At 41.6% G+C, this 16,500-nt stretch overlaps 1 protein-coding gene across 1 annotated transcript in view; it reads right to left on the minus strand.

Moving 5' to 3' along the window:
* The window catches only part of UBE2N (ubiquitin conjugating enzyme E2 N), a 32,284-nt gene extending 16,132 nt beyond the window's left edge, over positions 1-16,152 (minus strand). Inside the window, exon 1 of the mRNA XM_008004246.3 lies at positions 15,888-16,152. Coding sequence (XP_008002437.1) covers positions 15,888-15,917 — 30 coding nt within the window. The 5' untranslated portion in view covers positions 15,918-16,152. The remainder of the gene's footprint in view (positions 1-15,887) is intronic.
* Between the last annotated feature and the right edge of the window lie 348 nt (positions 16,153-16,500).

A 16,500-nucleotide genomic window follows, 5' to 3' on the forward strand; every position in this document is an offset into this window, starting at 1 on the left:
TGCTCCTGCCATACATAAACATACATTTCATATTCCCTAAATCAGTGTTTTACGCTAGAGAATTAGGAAGTAAGGCTCTCTGAGCCATAAAACATTACTTTAGTCATGATGAGCAGCATTTCTACCATCTTGAAAGTCAATTGTCAATTAAGAGGTCAGCAACAGACAACAGTAGGAATGAACCTTCTGTAAGCCATCCCTTACACACTTTCCTACCTTACTGTCTCTCCAACTAAACTAGTTCCTAGAGATCAATGCCTGTGTCTAACATTTGCAGACCCAATGCTGGACACCACAGTGTGTCCCGCATTTCTTACCAGTTAATGAACAGATCAACTGCAGAACTACCTGAGACCAGCCCCACAGAGTAAAGAAAATTACTGACTGGGTAAAAAGGAAATTCAAGAATTTCCAAAACTGGTAGGCCTAGCCAGGTGGTGACTGTAAAGAGCAGGAGTATGCAGAAAAAAAGACTTGCAGGACTCCAAACCCAATCTTTACAAACTATTTCACACTTCTGTCCAAAAGCCCTAGCTTTGACACTATCCCTACAGGTCATACACTTAAATGAACCAAATACAAAGCACCAGAGATACCAGCCTTATCATCATTTCTTTTGCCCCTCTAAGCAGCTTCAACAATCTAATAAGCATTTTCCTCGATTTAAAAAATGATCATTGCCTCAATAATCACGAGTTGACACATTAAAGATGATTCTTTCCCCCTATCTCAAGGTTTTGGGAAGAATCTGAAATGAAACAGCTTAGTTAGAGACTTTAATATTTCACAGATTACCAATTAGGTCTGAAATTTGAACAGTCTTAAGAGATCCAGCTGGAGTAAATAACTCAGCAGATTTTTTATTCTTCTATGATTTCAGATTATCTTGTCCTGCACTACTAAGCCAGAGGAGGAAATGATCCAGACAACTCAGATTTTAATGTAACTGAAATAAGCACAAACTTTCATACTAGGGCTGATGTGTTACACTAGAGTACCCATGGACAATAGTACTGGGTCAAATTCGTCTACTTCATGTGGACAGCTTGAGCCTCCGAAAGAATGCAACAATATATTCAAAGAATCTAAATGCTGGAATCAGTTTTTCCTAGCAACACGAGCCTGCCATGTATTATGTGAAACTGCATCCAAAAAAAAAAAAAAAAAAGTCATAAAAATAGCCCTGGGAATAACTAATTTAAATAGTGTAAGTAAACATTAGTTTTCTTGAGGAAGGAAATCAGGTGGCTGGAACACAGGTAGGAGACACCCTGCAAGTCAAACAAGCTTAATCAAAACAAGAGCAAAAAACCCTATAAAACCCCTAATCTGACAAGTCTGAAGTCAGGTCACATACTGCCACATCTCAGGGGCTTCTTACCCATCCCTATCTATCATGGGCTGGGCCAGGCCAGGCAGTTTTCTATCTTTAAAATCTCTGCCTTAGGAAACTAGTAAATCAGATATAAAGTCAATCAATGTCTCTCACTTTCCTTCTACACTCGATGATGCTGGAGGTGGGACTCTGCCAGGGGCTCCTAGTTTAAGTCTGCAGATAAGGGGTTGCTAAGGGAAAACTGCAAGAGAGAACAGTGCTGTCTCCCCTCTCATGGGTGCATCAGCAGATTTTTTTTTTTTTTAAGCTCATCATCTATCATTAGTGTTAGTGTATTTTATGTGTGGCCTAATTCTTTTTTTTTTTCTTGTGTCGCCCAGGCTGGAGGGCAGTGGCATGATCTTGGCTCATGCAGCCTCTGCTTCCCAGGTTGAAGCAATTCTCCTACCTCAGCCTCCCAAGTAGCTGGGATTACAGGCGTGCGCCACCACACCCAGCTAATTTTTGTATTTTTAGTAGAGACAGGGTTTCACCATGTTGGCCAGGCTGGTCTCAAGCTCCTGACCTCAAGGGATCAGCCCGCCTCAGACTCCCAAAGGGCTGGGATTAAAGGCGTGAGCCACTGTGCCCAGCCATGAGACAATTCTTATTCCAGTGTGGCCCAGGGAAGCCAAAAGGTTGAAAACCCCTGTTCTAAAGCAATGCAGGCTTCAAATGTGACTAGTTTTATGAAAGCCAATACAGATTACCTATCTCCTAAAAATTCTACCTTGCTTCCCTTCAGCACTGTCACTTTTTAAAAGATCTTATTTAGAAAACACTTGGCTAAAATATTTACGAAGGAATGAAGTACTAATACATGCTACAATATATATGAACCTTGAAAACATGCTAAATGAAAGAAGCCAGAAAGAAAAGGCCACATATTATATAATTCCATTTATATGAAGTATGCAAAATAGGAAAATCCATAGAATCGGAAAGCAGATAAATGGTTGCCAGGGGTTGGAGGTAGAGTGACTCCTAATGGGTACAGGGTTTTTCTTTTTGGGGTGACAAGAATCTTCTGGAATTAGCAAGTGATGATGTTGCACTACTGTGTGAATATATGAAAAATCACTAAACTGTACACTTTGAGTGGCTCAATTTTATGGTATGAGAATTACACCTAAAAAAAATAAACAAAGCATTTGAGTTTTCCTTCAATATTCAGTGAGATTTTGGAATCTAACCAATGAATTAGAGATTGGAATAGTAAAAGTAAGTGAAGGGGAAATAATTTATTAATATCTATTATTTGGCTATTTAGTATATAACATATTTACAGCATGTTAACAGAGTTTTCAGGTTTTTGAGGCAGGATCTTGCTCTGTCACCCAGGCTATAGTGGCACAATCTTGGCTCACTACCGCCTCAACCTCCCAGGCTCAAGTGATCCTCCCATTTCACCCTCCCAATTAGTAGCTGGGACTACAGACGTGTGCCACCACACCTGGCTAATTTTTGTATTTTTTTGTCGAGATGGGGTTTTTCCATGTTGCCCAGGCTGTTCTCGAATTCTTGGGCTCAAGCAACCTACCTGCCTCAGCCCCCCAAAGTGTTGGAATCACAGACATGAGCCACTGCACCCAGCCAACAGAATTTTTAGTAATGAATATATATTCATGAACTACACTTCTGAAGAAAAGAAACTTCAAATTAAAAGATTACTTTTGAAGTTAAGTATCTGTGATCCAAGCACAGACATGCTGACTCAAGTTACACAGTCTTAGTTCAAATATCTCCTGGGTAACGTATTGTCTAACCTAGAATGACAATCTACTCCCCCTACTCTACTTTTCTACTTATGCTTCAAAATTCAGCTCCAGTATCACCCTCTAAAAACCTTTCCCTAAACCAATCTTGAGGGTTTTCCAGGCCAGCCTGTCACTTCTTTGGTGTTCCCATTGATGCCTTTGTATTCTATATACAAAGCAGCGCTAGCTGTATGATTTTACTTTTGTCTCCCATTCTACCCATCTTTGCATTGAAGCCAAGCACACATATGACCAGTGTTTCTGCAAAGTGTACACTAAAATCATCAGGAGCTCTTAAAACAACAAAAATATGTTGGGCTGGCAATGTTATATTTACAAACATCCCCAGATAATTCTGATGCAAAACCATGAACTAAGTATTCAGACTACAAACAAGTGTTCAGAGAAAATAGCCAGTACATTCTTGTCTTGGCATCCTTGTCAATACATCAGCAGCCCTGCCGATTAAACTAGGAGAAGAAATAGGCAAGGTCCGGCCAAGTACTTCTCTAATCATAGTCAGTGCTGGCCCCTGAATAGAGCTTGCAGCACTTTTAGTTTAACCCTTACCTGAACCACAACAATAAAGACAGGGTCCTAGATAGTGTGCTTTATTTGAAAAAGTAGAGGCCGGGCACGGTGGCTCATGCCTGTAATCCCAGCACTTTGGGAGGCCAAGGCAGGCGGATCACGAGGTCAGGAGTTTGAAACCAGCCTGACCAACATGGTGAAACCCTGTCTCTACTAAAAATACCAAAATTCACTGGGCGTAGTGGTGCATGCCTGTAATCCCAGCTACTCAGGAGGCTGAGGAAGTAGAGCTCCTTGAACCCAGGAGGCAGAGGTTGCAGTGAGCCAAGATCGCGCAATTGCACTCCAGCCTGAGCGACAGAGGGAGACTGTGTCTCAAAAAAAAAAAAAAAAAGAAAAGAAGGAAACAGAAAGAAAGAAAACACAAAACTCAACTTGATATATAAATGAATGCAAGATAATTCTAATATATTTTTAGGCTTACTGAGAAAAAAAATTATTGTTTAAAATTCATCTGATTCAGTGGTACTTTAAATACAGTCATGCGCTGTATGAGTTTCAGTCAGTGATGAACTGTAAGAAAGATAGTGGTCCCCTAAGGTTGTAATGGAACTGAAAAATTCCTATTGCCTAGTATTTACTATACTATAGTTTTAATTATTATTTTAGTGTACTCCTTCTGCTTATAAAAAAAAAAAAAAGTTGACTGTAAAACAGGTTCAGGGAGGTCCTTCAGGAGGTATTCCAGAAGGCAATGTTGTCATAGGAGATGACAGCTCCATGTGTGTTACTGCCCCTGAAGACCTTCAAGTAGGACAAGAGGAGCTGGAAGACAGTGATACTGATGATCCCGAATAGGCCTAATATGTGTGTATGTGTCTTAGTTTTTCACAAAAAAGTTTTTTTAAAAAAAATTGTAACAGAGAAAAAAGCTTATAGGATACAAAGAAAAAATATTTTTGCACAGCTGTATGATACAATGAATCAAAAGTTAATACAAAATGTTAATACAAAAATGTTTAATACAAATGTTTTATTAAAAATGTTTAAAAATGTTTATTAAATATGATTATTTAATGTTTAATAAATCTGTTAATCAATAATTAATCTGTTAATTAATAAATCTTAATTTATTAATAAATGTTTATTAAATAAATCTGTTTATTAAATAAATGTTTATTAAACAAATCTGTTTATTAAATAAATGTTTATTAAACATTTATTAAAAATGTTTAATACAAATGTACTAAAAATGTTTAATACAAAATGTTTAATACAAAAAAGTTTAATACAAAAATGTTAATACAAAAGAATCAAAAGTTTAAAAATATAAGTTTATAAAATAAAAAAGTTACAGTAAGCCAAGGCTTATTACTGAAGAAACATTTAAAAAAATAATTTTTTGGTGTAGCCTAAGTGCACAATGCTTATAAAGTCTATCGTAGTGTACAGTAATGTCCCAGCCCTTCAAATCCACTACCACTCACTCACACAGGGCAACTTCCAGTACTGCAAGCTTCCTTCATGGTAAGTGCCCTATACAGGTATACAATTTTTTATCTTTTATACTAGATTTCTACTATACCTTTCCTATTTTGATACACACATACTTCCCACTGCGTTACAACTGCCTACAATATTCAGTAGAGTAACATGCTATACAGGTTTGTAGCCTAGGATCAACAGACTATACCATATAGCCTAGGTGGGTAGCAGGCTACACTATCTAGGTTTGTATAAATACACTCTATGATGTTCACACAATGATGACATTGCCTATGGTGCATTTCTCAGAAAGTATCTCCATTGTTAAGTGATTCAAGACTGTATATTTTGCTGGTAAGAAAGAGTAGCAAAGAGTCTCTTTTCACCAGAACCACAAACTTCCTCAAATTCAGGACTGGCTGGGTGGGGAGCAGGAGGAAAAGAATATGCTATCCAGACCAGAGGCATCCCATCTTAAGGTGAACTATGTTATGAACTATGTTACTAAACAGGGTCTACATGTTTGTAGGAAAGTCTCTAATTAAATTACAATAAAGAGACTTCTGATAAAAAAAAAAAAAAAAAGAAAAAAAAACAAAGCGGCAGGTTCAGTGGCTCACGCCTGTAATCCCAACACTGTGGAAGGCTGAGACAGGATGATCACTTGAGCCCAGGAGTTCAAAACCAGCCTGGGCAGCATAGGGAGACCTTGTCTCTATGTAATATATATTATATATGTATAATATATATTATATATATGTTTATATATATATATAAAAAATATTTTTTAAATTAGTTGGGGATGGTAGTGCATGCCTGTGATCCCAGCTACTCGGGAGGCTGAGGCTGCAGTGAGCCATGATCATGCCTGAGCAACACAGTGAGACCCTATCTTAAAAGAAAAAAACAAACAACATGGCTGGGCGCAGTGGCTCATGCCTGTAATCCCAGCACTTTGGGAGGCCAAGGCGGATGAATCATGAGGTCAGGAGTTCAAGACCAGCCTGGCCAACATGGTGAAACCACATCTCTACTAAAAATACAAAAATTAGCTGAGCATGGTGGTGGCCACCTGTAATCCCAGCTACTCAGGAGGCTGAGGCAGGAGAATCACTTGAACCTGGGAGGTGGAGATTGCAGTGAGCCAAGATCGTGCTATTGCACTCCAGCCTGGGCAACAAGAGCAAAACCCCATCTCCAAAAAACCCAACCAAACAAACAAACAAACAAAAAACACAACCCCAAAACAAGTAAGCTAAGCACTTAGATCCTGTTCTTAAACATGTTTCCACTTCATGTGTCCAAATGGTACAGTATAAAAACACATGCATTGCCAGTTATTATCTAGGAATAGATATGTTCTGGCGTATTCTATCTTCAGTACCCACAATCTACAGAATCAGACTACCTGGGTTCAAATCACAGCTCTACGAATTAGTAAATCCCTCTGTGCAGGTTCCCATAGCTATAAAACTGGAATAATACTAATATCCATACATCATAAAACTGCAATTAGAACTAAGTAAATTAATGCATGAAATATGCTGAGAACAGTGCCTGGTACACAATGCCAATGAAAGGTATCTATTTTTACATAATAAAAACCGTATGACCAACCTCACTTCAGGAACAGTTGCCACACTGCACACTGATGAATAGTTCACAGACTAAATATGAATTTCACAATTAGAAACACTTTGTTTGCCTAACAATTCTTGATGTCAACTCTTTGAACACAGTTATTAAACAGTAATAACTACTTTTGATGAGACCCTGATTCTGTTATCCATCACATACTATATTTCTAGATAGATGCCATGCTTTCTCTCTCTCCTTCCAGCTTTCCTATCTGCTGCCCCACGTGCCCAAAACTCCCTCCTTCTCTTGGCCTGGCCAACTCTACTCTTCAAGTTTAAAAACACTTCCTCGGCTGGGCGCAGTGGCTCATGCCTGTAATCCCAGCGCTTTGGGAGGCCGAGGCAGGCAGATCACGAGGTCAGGAGTTCGAGACCAGCCTGACCAACATGGTGAAACCCTGTCTCTACTAAAAATACCAAAATTAGCAGGGTGTGGTGGCGTGCACTTGTAATCCCAGCTACTCAGGAGGTTGAGGCAGGAGAATTGCTTGAACCTGGGAGGCGGAGGTTACGGTGAGCCAAGATGACCGCGCCACTGCATTCCAGCCAGGGCCACAGAGAGAGACTCCGTCTCAAAAACAAATAAACAAAACAAAACAAAAAACACTTTCTCACTTCCTCAACAGATACCTTTCCTTCATCCTTAGACTATGATAAATCCTGTGTATTTCCTCTTTTATAACACACCTTACTGTAATTTTCTTGTTTCATAACTGTGTTTTCCATTACACAGCGATGCCTTTCTTGTTCACCTGGCTTACTGGTAAATACATATTATGCATTCAATGAGTGCCCAATTAATTGAACTGAAATACATCTTATGACTGGATAATAAAGAGACAGACAAATTACAATGTTACAGAAAACTGATATTTGGCCTTGGGATCGCCCTATATTACTAAAACCACTTTGTCCCTACCTCATACTAAGATGGTAATCTAGTTGTCTTTAAGAGAGAGAGACACACACACACACACACACACACACATACACACACACACACCAGCTACTTACTAACATTTTCCTCAGTATAAGCTATAAAGGAATCTTAAGAAAGTTATAGAGCAATAAAAAAAAAATCACCAAGATCATGCCACTGCACTCCAGCCTGGCGACAGAGCGGGACTCCGTCTCAAAAAAAACCTCTGGTTTTAAGAGTGGTCATTAACACGTGTGGAAAAAATTCTAAACTTCAGCAAAGCAAATGCTTAACATTTCTAGTCACAGTCATTTAGCACAGTGAATACTACAGTGCTTGATAATTTGACAAAACTTAATTTCAATTGTGCAGGAGCTGATCAATCTGGACTAAAGGAACTGCCTGACACAGAGGAGCTTAAAAAAGAATACTGAACTGACTGCTATTTTTAACTTACTTTCAGTTATGCTCACATTTCATAATCAAAACATTAGATAGTATATTAAAACAGTATCTTTAGAGCCTGAAAGTTTAATCACTACCAAAAGCAGTCCAGGGATTCTTAACATGGAGCACATGGAGACCTAGGGAATCCACAAATAAACTTGGCAAGAATCTGAATCCCCAGAAGTCATACATTTAAAAAGCAGCTTTTTTCCTAGGAAGAGGTCAGAAAAAGTCTTAAATGAGATAACGGAAAGAACTAAAGAACCACTGTTCCTGGTCAAATTTTTACTATACAAGCTTTTTTTAAATTCCAATGGTGATTTTAATTACAATTTATATCAAATCCATCTTCATCATGTTTTTTTTTATTTTTTTATTTTTTTATTTTATTTTTTTAGAGACAGGATCTTGCCTCTATTACCCAGGCTGGGTTGTGGTGGTGCCACTAATAGCTCACTGCAGCCTCGGCCTCCTGGATTCAAAGGATCCTCCTGCCTCAGTCTCCTGTTAGGATTACTGCATTAACCACCATACCTGGCTAAGTTCCCCTGTCCCCACCCAGAGGTAGATATATTTCTGAAACATCATGGTAACTTTTCCATGCCTTTTTTCAGCTGGAAAAAGACATTATCAGACAAGTATTTTCAGAGCTTAAAACAATAGGTAGGCTGGGCACAGTGGCTCACACCTGTAGTCCCAGCACTTTGGGAGGTCGAGGTGGCGGATCACTAGAGGTCAGGAATTCGAGACCAATCTGACCAACATGGTGAAACCCTGCCTCTACTAAAAATACAAAAATTAGCTGGGTGTGGTGGCACGCACCTGTAATACCAGCTACTAGGGAGGCTGAGGCAGGAGAATCGTTTGAACCCAGGGGGCAGAGGTTGCAGTGAGCTGAGATCACGCCATGGCACTCCAGCCTGAGCAACGAGAGCAAAACTTAAATCTCAAAAAAAAAAAAAAAAAAAAGGCCCAAGACAGAGTGATGGGGCAGTGAGGAAAGCTACTCTGGAGGCTGAGGCAGGAGAACTGCTTGAACCTGGGAGGCAGAGGTTGCAGTAAGCCGAGATCATGCCATTGCACTCCAGACTGGGCAATAGGCAAGACTTCCGTCTCAAAAAAAATAAATAAAATAAAATAAATAGATAAATAAATTTTTAAAAAGGTGAGTTTTCTAAATCACTTTTCTTTTTTTTTTTTTTTTTTTTGAGACGGAGTCTCGGTCTGCCGCCCAGGCTGGAGCGCAGTGGCCGGATCTCAGCTCACTGCAAGCTCCGCCTCCCGGGTTCCCGCCATTCTCCTGTCTCAGCCTCCCAAGTAGCTGGGACTACAGGCACCCGCTACCATGCCCGGCTAGTTTTTTGTATTTTTAGTAGAGACGGGGTTTCACCATGTTAGCCAGGATAGTCTCGATCTCCTGACCTCGTGATCCACCTGCCTCGGCCTCCCAAAGTGCTGGGATTACAGGCTTGAGCCACCGCGCCTGGCTCTAAATCACTTTTCTTACAAAAAAAAAAAAAAAATACCTTATGCACTAGAATACCTATCAGATGAGTGGCTTTTAAACAGTAAGAGGAAAAAATAATGTGTGTACTTAAAAAAAATCCTAATTATTAAAAAAGTAAACTCAAGTCTCAATGTAAAATCAAGACTGTACCTGATTTTTAAGAATTTGAGGCTAAATCACACTAAACAGAAAAGTAAATTTTTCCACTGCACTTCATCCTGGGTGACAGAGTGAGAAAAATTAATTAAATGTATTTTTTTTAAAGTAAAATTTTTCAGCACCATAGAAAAGGGACCGGTGGGGAAGGGAGACATAAAGTAAATTTTGGGAAAGACTGGTAAAATTCTAATTCCAGCAGGCTGACTCACTAGGTTTTAATCAAATAAGTCAACCCCTAGGGTAAGTTAACTACTTTTTCCCAAGACTCTATTTTATCATTTTCAATATTATTATCATTACTATTTTGAGACAGGGTTTCACTCTGTCACCCAGGCTGGAGTGCAGTGGCGTGATCTAGGCTCACTGCAGCCTCAACTTCCTAGGCCAAACCAATCCTCCCACCTCAGTCTCCTGAGTAACTGGACTACAGATGTGTGCCACAACACCTAGCTAATTTTCACTTTACTTTTTGTAGAGACAAGGTCTCACTATATTGCACAGGCCAGTCTTGAAACCTTGGAATCAAGGGATCCTCTCGCCTCAGCCTCCCAAAGTACTGAGATTACAGGCATGAGTCACAGTGCCCAGCCCTCATGATTCATTTTGAAAAGACGATTAAAGGAATGTCAGTCACTATATCAATTTAACATGTAAAGCTGAAACAGATTTGGTTTTGACCAAGGCCATAACTATAGATCTCATTTATTGGTTCCCGAAAGTGATCCTTCTTTATGACAGGATTATGGAGAATCTCTCATTTGAGAGGTTTTTTTTTAGGTACCTCTTAACCTTTATGACTTTAAGCTTTTAACTGTTCATTTTTTTTTTTTTGGTTGAGATGGAGATCTCACTATGTTCCTCAGGCCGGTCTCAACTCCTGGCTTCAAGCAATCCTTGGGCCTCAGTCTCCCAAAGAGCTGTTATTACAGGTGTGAGCTACCATGTCCAGCTTCAGTCACTTTTATTGACTAAAAGAGCTTGGTCCAGGAGATAAGGCAGAAAGACGAAACTAAAAATTCTAGCTTAAAACAGAACTATCAAGACTCAGTATCATTCACACTTGTGCAAAATGCCATACATACAAAACTTCATTACAGCATTGTTTATATAGCACAATTTAGGAAACAATCTGAAAGTTATGAATAAGCAATTAGTTACAATAAAGTCTAGGCCAGGCACGGTGGTTCATGCCTGTAACCCTAGCACTTTGGGAGGCCAAGGTGGAAGAATAACTTAAGCCTAGGAGCTCGGGAACAGCTTAGGCAACATGAAAAGACCCCATCTCTATTGAAAAAGTATTAAATTTCCAAAATTAAAAAAAAAAAATTAAAAAACAAAGTCCACCCACAAGGTTCCATTAAACAGTCCTTTGGAAAAAAAAAAAAAATGAGCCAAAGCGGGACACTATGGTATATGCCTGTAATCCCAGATACTGGAGGCTGAAGGTAGAGGATCACCTGATATCAGGAATTTGAGGCTGTATGTATATAGTTTATGATAACGCCTGTGAAAAGCCACTGCACTCCAGCCTGGGCAACCAAGTGGCAATCTGTCTCTTAAAAAGAAAAGAAAAAAAAAGAGTCAACTTGAAGATACACAGGTGGTTAGAGGGGAAGAGAAGGGAATCAAGGTATTTGCATGAGAAGGAGAAGCCGCCTAACTGACAGCAGAAAGTTGCTCTGGTCTTTTTGTAAGGATACACAATAAAAATAGTGGTTGAAGTCAGGTGCAGTGGCTCGCACCTGTAATCCCAGCACTTTGGGAGGCTGAAGCAGGTGGATCACTTGAGGAGAAGAGTTTGAGACCAGAATGGGCAACATGGTGAAACCCCATCTCTACTAAAAATTAGCCAGGCGTGGTGGCACGTGCCTGTAGTCCCAGCTACTTAGGAGACTGAGGCAGGTGAATCACTTGAACCTGGAAGGTGGGAGTTTGCAGTGAGCCAAGATTATACCACTGCACTCCAGCCTGGGCAACACGGGGAGACTCCATCTCAAAAAACAAACAAACAAAAACAGTGGTTGTCTAAGCAAGAGAACTGGAATGCTGAAGGACAGATGAGGGATTCTCTATGTATCCTTCAGAATCTTTCGAATATGCTCTACGTGCGTTTCCTAGATAATAAACAAAAAATACATAAGCAGAGTAGGCTCACAAAAAAGAAATAATGTAAAAGACTCATATGTCTTGTATTTAAATGAGCTTATGGGTGGAAAATGAGACTAGCTTTAACTTTTAGCTCAGACATTGGTTCAGATAGAATATACTAAGCAGTAACAATGTCAAATTATTGCTCATTGAGATTAAGGCTCATCTATTCAGTTAGTCTATCAATATTTCAGTATCTACTATGCGCCAAGGATTGGTCTAGGCATGAATGAGCAATATGTGGGACATCCAAGAGTCCCTAACTTCATGAAGGTTTAATGGGGAATACAGAGAAATAAACAGTAAACAACGTAACTTTGAACAGTAATAAGCACTTATACAGAAGAAAGGGAGATAGGAGGATAAAATTGCGGGGGAAGGAAAAGGAAAACTGGTTTATACGGGACAGGTTAGGTAGAGGGTATGACATATGAGCTAAGAACGGAACAAGAGGACAAAGCAAGCAATGTAACAAACAGGAGGAAAGTCCTGTGACTGGAATAAGCTCAACCATTTATTGTTCAGGGTACACCAAAGCAACAGTGTGACTACAGTGGAGTGACCCAAGGAGAGAAGCGCAGATGCACTCAGAAATAGGCAGATCCCAGATCAATGTATGGCCTTATAGCTAATGGAGGGAAAAGGCAAAATTCTACTGTAAGTATGATGGAGAACCTCTACAGAGTTTTTAGCAGGGGAGTAACATGGTCTATATTTTAAGAAGATAACACTGTTGCTCCAAATTAGGCTAATACAGCAGGCCAGGCAGTAAGTGATGGAAGTGAACAGAGTTTTGAAAGAGACGGAGGGAAAAGTGTCTGATTTAGTATATATATTGAAAGCAGAACCTACAGAATTTGCTACTGGATTAGATACAGGAATCTAAATGAGATAGTAACTCGGTGAATAGTAGTCCAGAAAATCATCTTGTATTTGTAGAGTTAGTCATTTTACAGTAACAAGAGACAGGGGAATGTGACACTAATCAAGATCCAAATTCTGCCTCTTACCAGCTTTACCTTAGGAAAGTCATTTAAGTCAGTTTCTAGACTGCAAAATATATTCACAAAAATGTCTGTAAGAATCAAATGGTTAAGAAATCTACAAATGTAAATAATGATCATTATAAGTTAGAAAACATCATATTAACAGTCATGCAAATCAAACCATCTTATTTTAATATTTTCATTAGATGAGAATGGTAACACTGATGTTATAATCAACACTAAATTTCATCCTTTGAAAGTCAAAGGTCAGGCGGGGCAAAGTGGCTCACGCCTGTGATCCCAGCACGTTGGGAGGCTGAGGTGGGTGGATTGTTCGAGGTCGAGAGTTTGAGATCAGCCTGGGCAACATGGCGAAACCTCGTCTCTACGAAAATTAGCTGGGTGTGGTGGCATGCATCTTGCAGTCCCAGCTATTCAAGCAGCTTAACTGGGAGGATCATCTAAGACCGGGAGATCAAGGCTGTGGTGAGCCAAGATCCTGCCACTGCACTGCAGCCTGGGAGCGGAGTGAGATGAGTCTCAAAAAAGAGAAGAGAAAAGACAAGAGAAAAGAAAAGAGAAAAGAGAAAAGAAAAGAAAGTCAAAGATCACCCAGAAATAAAACAAATTAACAGTTCAATCAACAAAGTCATATCCCTATTGCCTCAGGACAATACTGCTACCCCCATCCACCACATAGAACTTTGTATAGTGATTGACAGAAAACAGGCAACTTTTAAAAATAAATTCTGATTTTTTTTTTTAAAGCATTGTCACTGATTATGGAACAACCTACGTAACACAAGCATGGACACTTTTGAAAATCTAGTATTTCAGTCTTCTGTAAGGATTGGAGAAAACCATCCTGTTAAGCTATAAATGACATTAAACTAATAAGATAAAACCCAAATCAAGGTACCATTCATTAGATAGATGTTCTCAACAAGATACCGTAAAATTAAGATTATATATCACAGTACGAGTTACTACTGTCTTATTTTGAACAGCAAAATGTAAATGCCCAGTACAAATTAAATTACTGTGTGCCAAATGAATTGAATCATGAGGACTTCATCTTATTGCCTTAAACCATTTCTGTAAATTTATAAACAAGGTTCCACAGAATTTATTTTTTCATCCAAGGCTTTCATATTACCGGGCATATCTTCATAATCAAAAATAGAAAAATGCATGTTAAATGTTTAGTTCACTATGTATTTAGAGAATTATCATGAATGTCAACTTGCATTATGTACTTAGTCAATCAGCTAAGTAACAACAAAAACAAGGATATTTGGTAAATGGCTCTATCACTCCCTATTCATTTTTCAACTGGGGCCTCAATAAACATGATCTTTGGGGACCATGTGACTGCATTATAACTTAAACCACATTGTAAGGACCTGCCAATACATATGACAATTAAAACTCCTTGGACAGAATCCTAGATAAATCCACACACAACAAATTTCGGACTATGAAGGTTCACATTATTAGACTCCAGGGCTCCCTGACAATCTGTTATACTTCTCTCATTTCTAATAATTTCTACCATACAAAAATGTCTTATTTCTCTGCTTCAAGCACCCTTAGGTCAGTGACATCACACTCATCTCAGATATATTTAAATGCAATTGGATGAAGCAGTATACAGTACATCATCCAATTGAAAGTCTTCCACTTAGTATGCACCTCCTCATAGATTTTACAAGAATGAACAAGATTAACATACACGTTCACCAGGTTATATCAAGCAAAATGATGCTGCAATTGAGTCACTTTAACTGGCGCATTTAGTCACATAAATGTTCAACTAATTTCCTTCATAAAAACTGACACAAAAATTTAAAGTGTAGTTGTTGTGGATGACAAGGAATATCTCACATCGGAAGACTTGTCGATATTTGGTGAAGACTTTACAAAATCAAAGAATTCAAAATGTCATGGTTCCGTATATACTTGTCAAAGCACAGTATTCATAAATAGCCAATTAATAATTAATTAAAGCACACAAAATTGAGAGGCAAAAGATTTCACGAGATCCCCCATAGAGGCCAAGGTAGGAAGATCTCTGAAGCCAGGAGTTTTGAGATCCGCCTGGGCACTATAGCGAGGCCTCATGTATACGAAAAAGAGAGGAGAGGAGAGAAGAGAGGAGAATCCCCCATAACTGCGGCCCTCCCCGAGCCTTATGTTAAAACTATTTCCTCGGAACAGCTCTGAAAGAGTTTGCCAACCAGAGTAAAATCACTTCGCAGAGATAAACGAGCGGAAACGTATTTAGAAGAGAGAGACCGCGGAAGCAAGGGCAGCGTGGCGCGGACCCGTCCCCGGACTCAGCCGCGGCAACCAGGGGCGAGCATGTGCTGACCGCGGCAAGACGCGCGGGCCTCCCAGAGCCACTTCCCGGGGCGCAGGGCCCCGCCCGGCCTGACCCTCCGGGTTCATTCATTCTGTACCCGCGGCTGCCGCACCTCCGCGCCCCGGTCGGGGCCGAGAAGAGGGGCTCGGCTGCCAAGGAACCTTGTCAGGCCACAACCCCCGCCAGGAGTCCGAGCCCCGCCGCGATTCCCGCGCGCCCGCGGCCTCCGGCGGGGGGTGGTCTCAGAAGCTACGGAGGCCAGCGCCCAAGCCCAGAGACCCGCAACCTTGCCGCCCCACCCTCCGCCGGGGCGCGGGCCAGGACTCCCTAGCCCGACGGGCGCGCCTGGAAGCCCCGGGTCCCCGCTGTCCCGCTGCCCCGCCGCGGCCGGAAGTCTCCCCGGCGCCCCCTCCCCAGCACCCGACTTCCCTCGCCGCCGCGGCCAAGCCCTCTCCGCGCCGCCTCGGGCCTCCCAGCGCGGGCAGCGGGCCGAAGGCAGCGAGAGGCCGCGCTGCCTGCCCAGCTGAGCCGAAGAGAGTCCAGCGAAGAGCTGGAGGCTGGCCTGGGCGGTTACCTTGATGATCCTGCGGGGCAGCCCGGCCATCTTGTCAGAACCCAAGTTCGGCCTCTGGTCTCGTCTCCGGCTCCGCTCGCCTCACGCACGAGTGGAAGTCCCAGGCTCCACTTCCGGGGGACGTTGCCGCGCCCGTCGCCGCAGCCGCCGCCTAGGCCCCTCGGGAAATGTAGTCCCTGCTCAGGCGCGGGCTCGGGCACGGGCGGGCTTCCCTCCGACCTGGCCCCCTCCCCCGCGCGCCCCGCCCCAACCCCGGCCGGGGATGGCGGAAGTGACGCTCCGCGGCGGGGCAGGGACTTTGGAGACGCCTCGCGGGGAGGCGCGGGGCTCCGGCGCTCGTGGCCGAGCCTGCCCGCGACGGTGGTACCGCGCGATTCGCGCGCGCGCTCTCTTAACTGTGGCCACGCCCGCGCCGGTGGACGACGTAACAGAGGCCTGGCCTACGACGTAGCCCATTCATTCATTCACGCGTTCGTTCATTCAGTTCAGCCTGCATTGCGCGCGTTCCCTGCTGGCTCTGCAGTGAACGACTGCGGTGGGGCTGATCGTCTTGCTCCTTCCTCAAAGGGAGAGCAAGACCGAAACTCAGTGGCAAAGCTCTGACTGGGGGTCT

Source organism: Chlorocebus sabaeus, chromosome 11, assembly GCF_047675955.1.
Source record: "Chlorocebus sabaeus isolate Y175 chromosome 11, mChlSab1.0.hap1, whole genome shotgun sequence".
NCBI lineage: Eukaryota > Metazoa > Chordata > Mammalia > Primates > Cercopithecidae > Chlorocebus > Chlorocebus sabaeus.